Below are 17,926 nucleotides of genomic sequence, written 5' to 3'. Positions count from 1 at the left end.
AGGCTAGAGTTTGTGTTTGCGTTCGCACGTTGCATCCTGTGCTCTCCCCACAAGTCTGTGCGGATCCCAGCGCCAGGCGGCGACCTCACTTCCCCTGCCTTCCCGAGGCCGACAGGAAGCCAGCAAGAGCGGCTCATTCCACAGTAACCATGGTCACTTTGGAGGACACACCTCCTTTTGTTCAAGGTCAGATAATGGAGGCCTACAGTGCCAACACAAACACAGAGAGCGCCTTACATCCTGTAACACACACATGGAATGTCGTACGTTCTACCTTACAGAAAATGTGAGATAGGTTGAACCGCCCCTGTAATGTAAACAGATTTTGATCCTTTGTGATTGTACTGTACATGCGTTTACATTTGAAGGAAGCTATACATTTAAGTTACGGACACATCTTGGATGAGCGACTGGACTAACATTGTGTTACGAGCCAGACTGAAGTCAGTAGAAGTCAGGGGTTGGACGCATTAAAGCTTTTCCTCTGACGTTGAGTATATTATCCAGATTCAAAAATATCCCAGAAGGCCGACATATGCCATCATGTCATAGACGCAATGTTTCCAACATGTGACTTTTTATGAAAGTCAGGGGTCGATGAAATATCATTTGACAGCAATTTAGAAATTAATAATGGAAAAACTGACCAAATTACTTCAATGTTGTGGTTGACCATTATGGGGTTTTAGTGGCATATGGTGATGCTAATATCCAGAGAGCAGGGATATATTTATGTAACACAGTCGAGGATGTAGTAAGTTAATATTCCATAAAATTTGCCCAAAACTCACCACATATTTAAAAAGAAATGTTTATATTTATCAGCAATATAATTCTTACATTTTAGACCAATTGGACATCACGTAATAGACAAATGCCATCAAATTAATTAGTTGGTTGACATGCTTTTAAACAAATGGATTTTTTTTACACAAATTAGATTTTGCACAGTACAAAAATTAGAAATCCACTATATTTCATATTTCAGCATGTTCCCAATTTCTTTAATGTTTTCATCTTTTTTAGCAAAACCTTAAGATTCAGTGTTTAGAAACCCTAACATCCATCACCATCCCACTTCCTCCTCTTCTCCATCAGCCTTAATCTACAATCCATCTGCTTCATATCTTGGTGCCAGTCACCCAGTGGATGCCTGACCTGTGACCCTGCCACAGTGACCTATGCCAAGCACACAGGATGTCTGGTCGGCATCCGTCACAAAGAAACGCAAGAACCATTGTGTATTCTCCTTTCATCAAAGTATACAGTATGCATCTGTCTGTATCAAATCTATGATACATCCTCTTTTATGTAAATTCACGGAAATCCAAAAAACTGAGGCTGACAAGACAAAGGTGCAGATGACAGCCTCCAGACGGGGAGAACGACAGACAGTCGTAATCTCTAGAGACCTTCCTATAAACTCAGCCAAAGTTGAATTCCTGCTAGCTAGACCTTTTTTGGCCACTTCTAAAATTATCCTTGCTCCTCCCTTTCTTCTTCCTCTTCTTCTCTCTCTCTCCCCTCCTCTTCCTCTTCTTCCTGTAACAGGAAATTCTCACAATCACTGGCTGACGATTCCTCACCATGAGGGAGGAGGTTGAACCCGTGTGTATGAACGCTAGTTTGTGTAACTATGACAAATGTGGTAAATGTTTTTGATTTAGATACAGAGAACTTAAACGGTCTGCATACACAAATATCTGTGACGACATCAATATCAAACAAAAATCATTTTATCAGTATGTCACACTGCTGATGTACCACATCCAAGACAATGAAGTCTCCATGTTGTGTCTTTCTACACAAACAATTCAACTCAGCAGATCAGGAGCAGTCATACATCATTTGCGGAGGATCAGGCATTGCATATCTTGGCATGACTATCTACAGACATATGGAGTTAGAGTTTGACTGGGAGCTGGCCACACACACAAACACAGAAGGAAGATGGGGTTACCCCATGGCTCGGTACAGTCACCCAACACCACAATGCCAGCGACACACACACACACATACACATTGGCCAGATGGGTCCATTAATGTGAGTCTCAGACTTTCTGACAGATTTAAACATTGGCTATCACTGACCTGGAGCCAGCTTGGCCAGCTCTGATGACTGGTCACTTTGTGTAACGCAAGACTGATCTCAGGTCAGATGATTAGATACGGTCCCTAATCTGCTCCCCTATGCATTCCCTATATAATAAAATGCAAGGGTACAAAAACAACACTCTCGTCTATGTTCCAAGATTCGTATGCATCAAATAATCCTCTCGCCTACCATCAAACCTTTCAAGGACTGACATATAATAGTTTCCAAATAACAATGATGAATATTCACTAATAAAAACAGAAATACGTCCCCCAAAATCAACATATGGTGCAATGTGGGGGTGTTTGAGTATGTTAATGTCAGAGTCCATCACTCTCACTGAGAACCATGACCTTAGACTATCAGGTGATTCATGTATATCAACTTCAAAAGGATGTTTTAAGCATGGCATTCTTTCCTTGACTCATGACTGACCTGCTTATACCTTATCACCTGGAGCTAACGTGGCCTTACGTTTATCGACCTCTACTTACAGATAGAAAAAAAGAAAAGTCTGCAACATGCTACATGTCTTTAAATAACATCGTTTTGGGGATTCAAGACAATTTGAGCTCCGACCGCGGCAAAAGGGCTGTGTTTGGAGCAAAAGGTTCAAATACTTAGGCTAACTTTAGGACCGATTTAGGGCGACAGGACACAACCAACTGTTAGAATCATTTCATCAACTTATTTAACATGTTTTATACTGTTATATGGTAAGACGTGAAGAGATGCACGAATGCGCCCTCGGTCTGAAAACGAGACGCAAATCGAACTCTCCGCGCTTTCATGTGCAATGTCTGCAAAACCTCCCCCAACTTTCAGCATCTAGGCTTAATAATGAGAGAACACAGACCTTGACTGACGAGACACACAACTCTTATCTCGGAAATATGTGAAATCCACGTAAAGCCGACGGGTACGCGCGGCGATTCGTGGAGCGAGAGAGAGATTAGTTATCTGACAGCCTGAAGCGCAAGCAGCGCGTGAACACCCATCTCACGCACCACCCAAATAACTGCATTTAACTCAAAACTTACTCTTAAGAGAAGAACGCAAAACTAAGAATAACAAACGAAGAAAATGGAAAAGCTTTATAAACACTTAACATTCCTCATCCTCCCCAAAGAAACAGGTTTTAAAGCAAGACAAAGCTATTTATCGCAAAATAATTAATAAACAAAATGAATTGAATTGAAACAACTGTACTTACGAGTAAGGATCATGGTTAGTATGTGTGGTAACGCAGAGTCGCGATATTCCAGCTGCCCTATGCTTCACGAGCCGTCTTCGTTTTATTCCAACATTACAGCGAAGCTCGCATAGTATCCGAATAAGAATAACTTGTGCAAAATATATTTTAATGATATAACGTTCCTCCAAAATAAAGCTATGGCAGGTCCCAAGACCAAAGCGCAAAAAGTAAATCCATGACCGATTTCTTTTCCTGTCTGCTCAGAGCAAAACCCATCCGGAGAACTGAGTTTGAAACTCCCGTAAACTGGCTGGCCCTTGTGTGAATGTGAATGAACACACTGACTCGCTCTTCGGGATTGGGAGGCTGAAGGAAGGCTCCACCTCCTCCCACCCGCAGCAGCCTCAGGTGGGCTTTCGCTGATCTAGACGGGGAGGTGGAGCTCCTCCAATACACACTACCTGGAGCAAAAAATGTCACGTAAAACATTCATTCAGAATTCACAAGCAGCGTTCAAACGCTTTTGAATGAATGAACCTGATTTTCACATGTTTTCATGTCAATTCATTTCTTCCTCATTATAAGATACTGTTTTTTATTCGTCTCTGCTGGTTGTGCCACGACGTAACGTAGCGCAATATCTAGCAATGCAATGCAAAATTGTAAAAAACGCTTTAAATATTGCTTATGGCAGAGAGTTCATGCTTTTCAATTACGAACAACGCTGCGCAATACGCGCGCTTCATATAAAATGTATTTGTTGTATTACGATGGCTAAACGTCTGAAACGTGTTTTTTGCCAACACTTGTCCCTGGTCATGTAGTTCAGACGTTTTTCTAACCAAATTCACGTCATCTAAAAATTGAAAGTGATTTTCTCGAAGATATTGCTCACTTGCCTGTGATACATTGTGTGGGACTTAACGGCTTTAAACTGTAATTTAAACGGCGCGCCTTTAGCATATCATTGGAGGTCTTCATTAAGTCGACGGGCCGTTTGAAAGAAGCTTTTGTGGGACATGATGTTGTGAAAGGGGAAGACAATGAGACCGTTCTGCTATGGTAATTTCAACAAGCCCCATCGACAGGCGTCCCCGATCCTCGCCTTTTTCCACACGCATGCACAGGCGCGCTCACGCACTGGCGCGCACCTGGGCGCAACAGTGTATCAGTAGCTTTTTACACAGGGCAGGACTTTCTATTGTGTGAAGACTTCTTATTGAGATCAAACAAGCTTATGGTCCCCTACGAAGCTTAAGCTTCCTGTTTTAGAAGTCAAAAGAAAGTCACATTCACTTCCTTTCAACGTTTCAATTAAAATTCAGAATTTTAAATGGAGACCATAGGAAACATGGACATTAGCCAGATGTCGCTGAGTCCTCTTTACTGAATTAACTTTTAACAAGCTTATTTATAGTTTTATCTAATAATCTTTATTATGTTGTACGATTCACTTCATGCAAATTCATACAAATTAACCACCTCTTAAAATACGGAGGCTGGTTAGTTGCAAGCTATTCAGAAAAACAACTAAAGCCAGATAAACACTGTACGCCTAAACTTTTAAGTTAGTAAAAGAACATTAAAATCGTTAAAACTGTGTGCATCTGGTTACTAAGTCTGTAATTTGTCCTGTCTGTAAAACAGCGCAATGTCTGACTCACAAGGAAAAAAGCACATGGCATCACCGGGGGAAATTGCCTTTACTTGTGGAATCTTCTCCTCAGCCCATATTCCTCACTATCCAAAAATCCAACAACTCAGCATGGCTCATATGTGGTAAAGTGTTGCTATGGTAAACTTAGGATGATCTGTGTGAGAGAGATCACATTCTGCATGAAAGACAGATGAGTAATAAGGGTGAAGTCCTGCTTAAGGAACAGTTGTTTCCACATCTGCTTTAAGACATAATGCCAGAGATTGAGTGAAATGCATCATTCTCTTGCTTACAATTGCACTGTTTGTTGTATCACTAAATATATTTTGCTTCAAAACATCAAACATAGTTTCTCTAGTCACAATAAAAACTGCATCTTGACTTTTTCCGCATATTCACTGTGTATTTGTGTGTGAGCATTTAAAGCTCCAACAAAAACAGGAGACTATTCTATTACAGACATGAGTATATCTCACCAGTCAGCACTGTCACAGCTCATCAACCTTGCAAATGTGTGTTAAGTGCATAGAGGATAGATTTGCAACAATGGCTCATATCTCCAGCATGGTATGATTGATGATAGTTTTGATGATAGATTGATGATAGTTCTTTCAAATCGTTTATGTTCTAAGACAGCTGACATTTTTAAGGATTTAAACATTCAAAAGTGTAAAAGTGTTCACGCTTTTTGATTTAGACTCAGTAACTAGAAATTGTTAAATTATAACGAATGTCTTGGATATACAATGTTATTTGCATCAAAACGAATCTGTGATTTCTTGTTTTGGTTAAAAGATTTGTGTAAGGATTTGCCCTCTAAACATGTCACTTACAGCTTGAGCAAAAACTTAAAAGTATGGTGCGCAGAAGAAGTCAAGGCCTGGACTGAAATGATATTTTTTGGACATTATATTTAGCAGGTTGCCATTGCAAATTAAAGGAGTATGAGAGACGCCACCCTAGCACAGTCTAAAGTTACTGGAACCTGTGTCCTACTTTTCAAAGAAGGAACGCTGTCACTATAGTTGTAATTATAGTGAATGTTATGCATTTATTACTATAGTTAAGTTTGAATCCCTGTTTCATTGTTCAATTTTGTTTACTCTTCTACATATTGCAGTAAATTAACTGTTTGCCTTTCAATACGTTTTGTGCGACAAAAGGAGAGCTACAGAAGAATAGAACTGCTATCTTCTATTTATAAACCAGCACAGGCTGAAAACAATCAGAAATAGAACATGGCAGGTGGGAGTGTGTGTATTTCTACACGCCGCAACGCATTTTTTAGCTGTTTATGTAAACTGGTGTGTTGTTTGCGAGTGTGCATGCAAAACAACTGGACACCTTCAGCACATTCGTACTTACTTTATCAGACCACATAAGCTGTACGTGTATGTACTGAATGTGCCACCTTGAAATAAAAACAGGAAAAGTGCACAAATATTCACTGGTGTCTCTTGCCCTGTCCTTACTGACCCATCTCACTCACTTTCCCATATACACAGACACATGACAACAATAAAGACACGTGCGTACAAACTGATTGAAAAATTGTGCTATTATACCGTGTGGCAATGCTAAAGTCACCTGATAGAGGCAAAAACACATACAAGAAAAATACATTTTACCACACTAAAAAAATAACTGCTTATTTTAAACCTGTGATGGGTCAAAAAGTCACAAACCCAACCGTTGGGATAAAACAATCCAGATAATTATATGTGATGCTACAATGGGTTAAAAGTTAAATATGGGTCATAACCCAAAAGTTGGGTTTGTCCCTATTTGACCCAACGCTTGTTTGAAAATAACACCATTTATAAAGAGAAAACATGTGAGATATTTGTAAATCATATTAACTCTATTAAGTATTGTAATTTAATTTAAACTCATTTAAAAAGCATTGCCTCAAACAACTCTTAGTGGTCTTAAGAATGAATTTTCTTGCAAAACAATATGTATTTTTTCAATTTATCATTATTAATTATGACCTGATCTCCAAATACTTTAAAGGAAGTTTAATGCAAACATCCGTTTATTTCTTCCTTTTATTTAATATAAAGGTGCTTTATTATGGAATTGCTGACTTGCAGAATGTCTGCACGTAGGTAACGTTAGGTAACGTAGCGTAATTCATAACCAGACAGTTTGAAGCGCTTTGGCAGTTCCCAAGCCCATTCCTGATTTTTCCATGAGCTAAGAGCTCTTACGTGTATGAGAGACTTTAGTGTACACAGCTGTTATGGAGATATATACACAGTGCAAAGATGGAGAACTTCTGGCTGTCCTCAGAAGCTGTCTGGAATCCGAGAGGCCCTGAGGGAGATGGCTCAGATAGACTCTCTAAAACATGGATTCGATGGATTTGACAAGTCTGACATTTGGAATATTTGGCCATAATGGGTTTGAAAAGGTTAATGTACGTGCTAGTATGCTTGTTTAAGACGATAAGTGCGGAGCATGCAGCGGCACCACACATTTAGAAAATGGCCAACACATGATCCAGTGTTGCTGTGCTGTACACATGCCATTAGCTTTTCACAGGCCATGTGAGTTAGAAATTTACAGTAGGTCACAAATTACGGATTAAATGAAGTAAAGCTACCGTGGTAAGGAATGTGTGAAATGTATGTAAATGTGCATGTTTTGCGGCTTGGTTGGTTTATCAGTTTGTCTTCAGTTTCGAAGGTTACTGGTAAAACACATGCCTGGTTCACCAGCTCAACCAGCACAAACCAGCATAAACTGACCTTGATCTGCACTGATACTTAAGATGATCGGACAGCTTATGGTCAGGATAGGTTTGGGTTATGTCTCTACAATTGTTTGAAAGGAATGCTGTCAAAGCATGTTGGCAAAACAAAGCCCCCCGAAGCCAGCCGTAAAATGCCATCAATTAGCAGAAAGTCTCCGGAAAGGTCTGACACATTCTTCCCTCAGACAACATGATTGAAGCTCATCCAACCCTCACTGACAGATCTGCAGATCTCATATATTCTTGTTCGACTGGCAACCTTGAACACACATTTACACATTCCCTATCTGACACACTTCGAATTTCTTTTTCATGTCTCGTTCTCACATTCCTGGCTATATTAGGTGGAGATATTAGAGGACCATTTGGTCTTGAGTAACGTCAGCTGGCCGAGCAGCATACTTTTCTCACAACGATGTTTTATGGATGGAAGGGATTTAAGGTAAGTAACAAATACCCGCAAAAACATAGATGACAGCAATTTGCAGTTCAACTAGATAACTTTCACTCTGAGGAACATTAAGTTGGTAAAAACTGCTCACAGATGTGTTAACAATTTATTTGAAGGTTTTGAAATATAATAGGGTAGAAGTGTGTGGCAAGTGTAGTTTACGAACAGTGCAACAATATGTTCACAGACACGCTGCTCCACTCGAAAATGCATGACAGTGTCACGCTATGCCTTCTCTAGGCGTGAACATGACACGCACGTATGAGGGTGGAGTATTGTTAGCAGAATGATGTCCCCCCCATTTTCATTTTCAAAAAATTCATGACATGTACTGGTGGTGAAGATGGTATTTTGTGCACGTTTATTACTTTTTGTGTACGCATTATAGCAGGTAACCCAACCCCACCCCTATACCTAAACGTAACAGTTTGAATATTATATAATATAAAACACAACACATGACAGGCATAGACAGCTACAGATGCTATGTATTCAAAAAGCGCAATTATTCGAAGCCTTAAGATCCTCTTCTCTTTGGGTTGTGTACAATTTCAAAAATTGCCGCCGGAACGACAGCTTCGATTGTGAAATGGCATTAGCTCCAGTATGTCTTGTGACTGGTTGCGTCATTACGTTCGCTTATGTTATGAAAAGCCATAGGATGTCCTGCTACGATTGCGTTAAGTGCAAAACTGAGTGCATGGCATTGCGCACATTCCAGGAGCGTGATCGTCAGTGATTAAAACCCAATGTGTATAATAGCTTACGGTCATTAAAGACTTGGAATGCAAAGCGACCTGTTCGTCATGTTTTTATACTGTTTTTGGTGTATGTTTTGATAAATGCCAGTGGCTGACTTCTATTTGCATGCTGCGTGTTTTTTATTTGTTGGGAGGTGGGTAGGTTTAGGGTAGGAGTTGGGTTGAGTGCTCTAAAATATCTCATATTTGAAATATAAGTACAAATATTGCGTATTTATCAAATCGTTTCAGTTTAACAATTGCAAAATAACTCCCCTGTTATGTTCACGCCTATAGGCGTTTTGAAGAGTTAAGGAAAACAAATAGTTCTAAGGCACCTTTGACTACCATTTTAATTGTTTCTACTTTGGTAGTCAATGGTGGCCCAGAAGTTTCATTTGCTAACATTTTTCTAAATAACTTTCTTTAACAGAACAAAGACATTAATACAGGTTTGGAAGAACTTGGGGCTGAGTAAACTGTATTTTTAAGTAAAAAAATATATTTTTAATTTTATACATATTAATTATATATTTATGTTAAATCTCAGATATACAGTGCAGTTAAATCTTACAGAAATTAGTTATACATTTTGATTAGACTAAGTAAGTCACTTTGGCTAAAAGCATCTGCTAAATGCCTAAATGTAATGAACATTCAAATATTTTCTTTTGCGCTATAAATATTAGTAGAGACATAAGTAGAAAACACATCATGAAAATAAGTAAAAGTAGAATAATAATTAGTAAGAATAAACATATATACAGTAAATGAAAAATTGTGCCAACATCTTTCCACAAAAACAATCACGTTCAAATGAATGGAAGCTCTCACATTTTCATATACTTAAAGGAACTCATACTATTGACGGGTAATGAAACTAGTGCCTTCCAATCATGCCTCATATTTTTTCTATTAGTCATGCATGAATAGAGAAGATTACAGATGGTTTGCTTTAGACAGCACTGAGAGACATACATTCACGTGTAGGTATGTGTGAAAGAGGGTGAAGAGAGAAAACGATCAAGCACAGAGTTCAGAATGGGAGCAAGCGATTAAGTAGCCACAGTAATGTTTACTTTATCTCAGCTCAATTGACTTTGTCTCTTTTATTTAACTCATATTACTGGGCATCTCCCTTTCAGCTCGCCTGCTGAGCCTCTTGTAATAATTCAAATGTATGTCATCAATCTCTTTCACTGTAAATGTGTGATTTCGTCCTTTTACAGATTCTCATCAACACTTTCAGCTGCTCGAGCCTCGAGTTGCCTCCAGTCTTCAGCAAGTATGGCTCATTTCAGATAACTTATGTTAAATGATGAGATCTGGGTATGAAGCTTCAGCTGTAACTTTCCAGCCTCTGCTCGCCTCTCTCAGCCAATCGTGCTAATAAAAATGAATATTGCATTTCCTAATGACTCTGAAATGATCCTCCAACCTGTAGATTGTAAACTATCCGGTCAATTTAAAACTGTAACGGCTTTTAAAAGAGGACTCCTTTAATTTACAGAAGACAACATTGCTTTAAGCCATGTTAAAAATACAGCATAAGAGTCTAGTCAGGAAACCACTGACATACTTCATGACGATTAAAAAAAACAAATAAATGACTGTGGAGTTACCAAAAATGTTATTCTGTGCTCTGGTGTAACCCTTGGAAAATTCCACCGACGTCTGGGTGTTATCCAAATATAATATTAACAAATGTGGCACTGTTTTATTATTTCTCAACTTTTTTACACTTTAAATACTGTTAAAAGTAAAAATAAATAAATACACAGCCACACAAGAATCCTATGTAATAGTTTATTATGAAATACTTCATTTATCTTTACCATATTAAGAATTTTACTACCAAATCAATTTATTTAATTGATTGGATGTATAAAATACTTGAGTAAAACAGTTTAAAAAATGTAGATTTAACATTAAAAATCAAAGCAGTTGTATGGTATTTAAAAGGATAGTTCCGCCCCAAAAAAACAGAATAAATTAAACTATTTATTCAACCTCATGTTGCGCAATGACTTTTGGTGGAACACAAAAGAAGATGTTTTGAGAATATCTGAATGATTTTCGGTCCAAACAACAAAAAACAATGAGGGTCAATGTCGTTTCTTTGAATGCTCTTCAAAATATCTTCTTTTGTATTCAGCAGAAGAAAGTCTTACAGGTTTGGAATGACATTAGGGTGATTAAAAGATGAATGAATTAAAAAAATTAAACTTTTATATAGGCACAAATTATTGTGTGCCTAAAAAGTCCAGTCGTGCCTAAAATTTGTATGCCAGCGTTTTTCAGGATTTTTTTCACAGTGCATTCAAACCACAGGGATTATGAGAGATCATGAGCAGCGATCGTATCCTAATGATGCGTCTAACAAGCAAAGATCTGGACATCCTGTTTACAAAAATAATTTATCCATGACTGATCTGCAGATAGCAGTCTCGGGCAACCCACTTCACTTGTTAATGTCATTAACTCAACAGACCATCGATTCACAATCTGCACATGGACAATCTGCATTTTGTTTGTTTATTGTACATGACAATAACAAGATAACAAGCAAACAAAAATACACTTGCTCATGTCATCCGGTTTATCTTTGTCTTGTCTTGATTTGTGTGAGTAATGCTCTTTTGTGAGCTAGCATTTTAAAGCAGATGTCAAGTCGCTAGCTGACTAACACACAGACGGATATGTTGAGGTAGACAGAAATGTTTTTTGGCTGTTATTAGACTGGATTTCTATCATTGGTAGAGTTATGGAATATGTAAACTTGGCCAAGGAATTTGACGGCTGAATGCATGTGTCAGTTGACTATGACTCTTCTACATGACATTGGGTTTAATAATTTTATAAAACAGCTTAAATAAACACCCATGCAGTAGTATTCTCAGGCCCAAATTTGCAGCCCTTGCTCAAAAAGGTGAAAACATCCAGTAAAAAGCAGCCAGTGCTTCTAAAATCGCCTATTAAAATGCCAAATGTCTCAAGAATCATAAAATGTACATTCAAGTGAGTGATTTCGACTGAGAGAATACACATATTATAAAATATATACCATAAATGCGTCAATATGTGGAAAAAAGCATCTTACAAATGCCTGAATGTAAATGTTTACTACGGTAAGAAAATGATGCATATCTGAAAAAAATACCTGTTGAAAATACCAGCTTAAACCAGTATGATGGTCCAGTTTGGTTTATGCTGGTGAGTATCTGAAACACAGCATTTGCTGGTGATCAACAATCTTGTTCTTTTCATTAAAAAGTAGGCAGAGAACTTTGAAATGCATTTTCTGGGAATTTGGGAACTTTTGGTACAGCAGATGGGTACACGGCTAATGGTTAAGGCAGCATATGGTCCAATTCCCTACTGTCAATGGATTACACAGCTCAAACACCTAACTTTACCTTCTCTGACCTTCGACCCTGCACTGAATTTCACCTCAGATGAAGCATTTTGCACCACCATAAGTCATGTCCAAACCAAACCAGGTGGACAATTGGAAAAGTAATACTATTGCTGAAGTGACATGGTTATTTTTATTAAGGCTCCAGATCCACCGAGGAACTTTTACATGGCTGAAAACACAGTTTGCGGGAGCTTGAATGCCTTTTTTTCAAGCGGAGGCGTGTTGGTTATTGTGATAAGCTGAGATTGAAAGAAACTCTCAGTTTCTGATTGAAACAGTTAAAAGAACACACCGTACGCTGGCAGAAACTAGTTGGTGGACACAATACCTTAGTGTTCATGTGCAAGTGGATTTTAAATACAAAATAAATAAAAAGTGAAATAAGACAGTTTTTGATTTCATTTAAAGGGATGTAACAGTATTATCGATATAGTGTTATCGCAATTGCAAAATTGTCTCAATATTATCGTGGTCACATGACTGTATGAAACAATAGGTCTTCTGGGCCTAACATGGAGAACGTTAGAAAAGACAATAGAGGTTACCTTTGTCAATATCCATCTGGTGCAATTATTTGATAAAAGGGATTTATAGGTCGTTGGACTTGGAACCTTCTCATACAATAACTCATACCTCTAAGCAACAGTTATGACAACAGCTATTAATAAAATAGTCGTCATTTGAAATAACTCAATAATTATTGCACCGTGGCATTTATACCGAGGTATTATTGCACAGTGAGATTTTGATATTGTTACATTGCCTTATCATTTTTTGAATTAATAAAAAATATGTGTTCATTTAATGTTTAACAGAGTAATTAATATGCTTAAATATAAATAATGTTAAACGATTAATTGCGATTAATCGCTTCCAGAATAAAAGTTTGTGTTTACACAATACATGTATGTATTCTGTGCATATAAATGTTGTATTTATAAAAACATAATAAAAACAAAAAATATAATAATTAACCCACGTTATATACTGTGTAATTAAAATTGTTGGTAAATATAAATAAATACATGTAAATATTTCCCAAATATGCATATACAGTATACGTATGTGTTTATAAACACACAATTAATATGGACAAAACACAGATTGATATTACGTATACACAAACTTTTATTCTGGATGCGATTAATCGTGATTTATTGTTTGACAGCCCTAAAAACTGTAAACCAAATTTTTATTTCATTGGTTATCTAAAATTGACAACTGTTGTAAATGTCTGGAGTATGGACCAAATTTCTTCATTTTAATGACGTCAGTATTGATTTTTTTCCACAATACATGAGCAACACCTGATAATGCCTTTGATGCTATTCTGGTTCTTGGTTTTATTTGGTGGTTATTAGACAGTACTCCAGGCACAAGTTGACGAAAAGCACAAGGTCAGGTGATAAAACATGTCTTGTGCTGCCAGTAGAATTATCTCATTCATTTCAAAACACCATTGACCTAGTTCACTCCGCCAAGCTGCGAGAAAGAGAGAGTGAGGATGTGTGAAAGATTCAGGAGCTCCTTTAGGTCCATCAATTAGACGGAGACAAAGCAAGTGATTGACCTCAAGTCTCCATGTGTGTTTATGTGTGGTCGAGGATTTGGGCCCCTTGAGGACATCTCAGTGAATGCTCCTCTTTAACCATAAGTGAGAGTAGGGTGGGACCCCAAAGTTGGGGTGTTTCCTGGACACAGAAGGAGCCATTGAAGAAGAATATTTAGTACTGTTTGCATTTTCAACTAGCTCCTCTTAAAAGTTTGGAGAGTCTTAACCACCACTGTCCCGCACACAGCGGGAGGCGCCAAGGATGTTAATCTTGCGGCCCACGCCGTTATGAGGGCTTTCGAGAAGGAATCTATGGAATCTTACTGATTAAGAAGAATAAACACACATGTCATGCGCAAGAGGATTTGATTAAAGAAGAATGACGCAAGTCAGCCCAGGTGTTATAGACATCTTTTTACATTCTTTGAAGAGATCCTAATAAAACTGCTATATGTTTGTCTATATATGTCTGCAGATTTTTGCCATTCGATGAACATGTATCCAAAGTTTCTCCTGCGACAGCCTAAGAAGCTCAGATAGGTTGCAGCCCTCCTGCAACTCTACAAGGGACAAGGGAATTTGAAAAATGGATGGATATATATACTGTATGCTTATTTATAGCTAAAGAATACATAATTCTTTAAACATTTCCTCGATCATTATACATAGATACATCTGCTAGAAATTAAAAGCAACATTAGGGTGTCTCTTTCAACAGCAGAACTGCAACGTATGAGAATGAACAAGAACACACACTGTAGATATGTAAGGCATTCTGTTTTGGGCAAAACACCCAAACAGCTGCTAACATGCCAATGGTGTCTTAAATAAAAATATGAGCTCAATTCCCAGGAGATAAACAGCTATCGGCATCTCCTACTCAAAACCAAGAATGAACAATATCTTTTTAAAAGCAGTCCAAACAGCACTGAGATTATTTAAATGGTTGCGTTATGACTAATATTATTAATTCTCAAACCAACATGCCAATTGGGAGGGTGACCATTTCACAGATATGTTACCGAGGTATTTTCCTGCTTCATGACTTAAGCTTAAAAGTATTCATCACACAGAACATTGGCATTCATTATGTCATGGTCTGGGAAAGGTCAAGATTGGTTAAAACAAACAGCTATGCTTTGAACAGAAAAATGGTCTGTCCAAATCATCCATCCCGGACTAAAAGGAGACGCATATGAATTGCCATATCAAAACTCAGGTCCCCACAGAGAAAGAATTCAATTTGATTCATAGAAATGCGCTTTTAACCATTCCAGACTTCATCAAAGCAGATCACCCCCATGGGCCATCCCAATATTTGAGGGTCTTTGACCCCTGACCTCCAGTATTAGCAGGGGAGTTGGTGACTGGCTGTTGCTGTGATGAGAAGCTAAATCAGTAGAAGGCTTCTGAAATTCTCAGCTAGTCAAACGTGACTTGACATGGTTTTTAAGCCATTCAGAGGCCTCACTCTGTTGAAGTATAGCAGTTATCCCATTTTGCGTAATTCTAGACTCCTTAGTTAGACCTAGTGCTAATTGTACAGACAGAGATTTTGATAGAGAAGTTATCCTATTAAGTAGAATTCAAGATTCCTAAGTCGGGCTTAGTGCTAATACCGTCCAGCTGCAGTCTTGAAGCTATGACAACTTCTAGAGATCTAGACCTCTACTTAACATCCCAACCCCCACAGAGATTGAATTCCAGAAACATCTGGAGTAACTGACCCCAAGCTAACACATTATAGCTGTGCAGAAACCAATGCAAAACATGGCTAGCCACTCCCATAAATATATAAAGTGTAGACGGTTTCAAAGCAATAACATAAACGTTACTTGGCATGCATGCTTTTGTGGCCCAGACTTAACTTCCGGCACACATCCGCAAAGGATAGAGTCCCTGCAGATTGTTTCTGAAAACAAGCAAAAGAAAAAAGTAAATTTCATCAGCTAGAAATTTAAAAGTATGTCTAGCCAGTATTATTTGGGGGATTGCCAGTAGAAGAACCGTTACTTGGCTTAACTTAAATGCGACAGAGTTACAAGACCCATTCAACAAATTGTTTATTTGTTTCAATTAACATACAATAAAATATTAATATAAATGAATATTGACATGAATAAATTAAATAAAAATAGGTATATTATTAGCCATTAGCCAGACCGACAAACAAACAAATTAACCGGAAATTAACTTCGGGCCAGACGTGTCTGTCCAATAACACCATCTATAGACCCCTTTGGAGCAAGATATAAACACTGGCCCAGCAGCACGTCTGGTTTCAAATTTTCATTTCAATTTTACATATATAATGAAATCTTAATATTGTTATTATTTGATTTGTTAATAGGTGTTCTGTTGATTGTATGCATTGTTTACGTTTTCCGAAGTGGTCTATATAAGAGAAACAGTTTTACTTCAATCCTTTCAGTTGAGAGAACATCAATTTATATAAATTTTAACTTAAGTGATTTCCCAGAGAAAATTTCTCATATCTGATATCAGTCACATCTATTCTTAAACTCTTGTGAAGACAGGAGACTTCAAGGTTTTTTCTTAAAGAGAGAATCAGAGATGCAGGAGACCTTTCTATTTCTTCTCCATTTATTTTCATTGCTGTGTAGAGGAAACAAAGATATTCAAGATTTTGTTGTTGACTTCTGTTATAAGTGACTAAATATAGTACAAATTGGAAGAACTTTACTAACAACGATTTATCTTTTCTATGTTTATCTTATCTATATTTGATGTCTCAGTTGTCTTGGAATTTACAATGACATCTATCACATGTTTGTTTATCACCAAAACTCAATTTCTTCTACAACAAAAGTGCTAAAATAATATAAGGCTGAACAAGGTAAAGTGATCATAACAGTGCAACACATTACAGTGAACAAGCCTAGCTCACAAGCTAATCCACGCTAATTAGCAGTTTGTAATACTAACACACATGTAAAATTTAATCTATTTATCTTATTTTAATACTAAACCGATAAAACATGATAGTTTCAAAAAGGACATCACAAGATTTTAAATGCATCATGGCATCCATGGAATTAAGCATCCACAGAATAGGCTAACTTTTAAGTTTGAAATTAACATTTTTCATTCAAAACACAACACAGGCCTTGTTGAGGTCGGGTCATAACAAGCAACGGAAGAACCATCTACAAGTGTCGTAAAAACGAGTCTATTGTTTTCTCAGCGCAAAGGTTGTACGAGAGGTCAGAAGAGACTGGGCTCTGCAGCTTTTATGCCTTTGCAGTGAAACTTCCAGACTAATGTGCTCGTGATTAGGCCAGGAACGCAGGAAACCATGGTGAACATAAACAAACAAACAACAACATTGGAAAGCATTATTAATGACTTTTCACTTTTGTGCTCCGAACATTTCATCCGTATCTGCTGGCTGTCAAATCTTCTCACGCTAGTTATCGATGACTTTGAGACCCATTTGAACTAACATGAAAAGTGAGAAACAACCAAGAGACACGTACAAACATCTTGATGTGTTTTAGGTAAATAAAGTAAATAAGAGCTTTTTAAAGATCATTGAGGTGTATCTTGATGGTCCAGAATATCTCAGTTGTTGATTCTAGACAGCAATGAGATTAGATAGAGAGCAAATGGAGACGAAGACCAAATGCGATTGTTTGTGAATTATTGTTTCTTTCCAGGCATTCTGGACTAAGCTGATACGTTAATAAAACATAACTGAGAACTCGACTATGTTCCCTAAACTGTGCGAGAAACCACAGACAGTAATAAATCTTCTGCGATTTGAAAACGGCAAAAATGAGCGTGTGTGTATCTGGATGTGTGTGTTTGTGTTAAGAGTGACAGAGTGTGTGGTTTATGAGCCAGATGTACCCTAGCAAGGGAAGAGATAACCTCACTGGCAGTAATGGTGTAGAAACCCCCATCTTTCTCCACCTCACATATGGCCAAAGGCTAACAACATTTAAACACACACACATACACATACACCCACGTGTTAAATAGTGTCAGCACTACATTCGGGCGCTCCATCGCCCCTATTATTACAACATCATTACAGCACCGT

The 17,926-nt window shown here is 37.8% G+C and overlaps 1 protein-coding gene across 3 annotated transcripts in view; it reads right to left on the bottom strand.

Moving 5' to 3' along the window:
- The window catches only part of dlc1 (DLC1 Rho GTPase activating protein), an 85,923-nt gene that overhangs the window by 18,335 nt on the left and 49,662 nt on the right, over positions 1 to 17,926 (bottom strand). Inside the window, exon 1 of one of the 3 annotated variants that reach the window (XM_056771389.1) lies at positions 3,309 to 3,600. The exons of the other annotated variants lie outside the window; for them this stretch is intronic. Within the exon in view, the coding sequence (XP_056627367.1) occupies positions 3,309 to 3,321 (13 nt within the window). The 5' untranslated portion in view covers positions 3,322 to 3,600. Of the gene's footprint in view, positions 1 to 3,308; positions 3,601 to 17,926 lie in introns of those variants that run through there. 3 annotated transcript variants of the gene reach the window in all.

Source organism: Triplophysa dalaica, chromosome 2 (genome assembly GCF_015846415.1).
Source record: "Triplophysa dalaica isolate WHDGS20190420 chromosome 2, ASM1584641v1, whole genome shotgun sequence".
NCBI lineage: Eukaryota > Metazoa > Chordata > Actinopteri > Cypriniformes > Nemacheilidae > Triplophysa > Triplophysa dalaica.
This window is presented reverse-complemented; position numbering and strand designations above follow the sequence as displayed.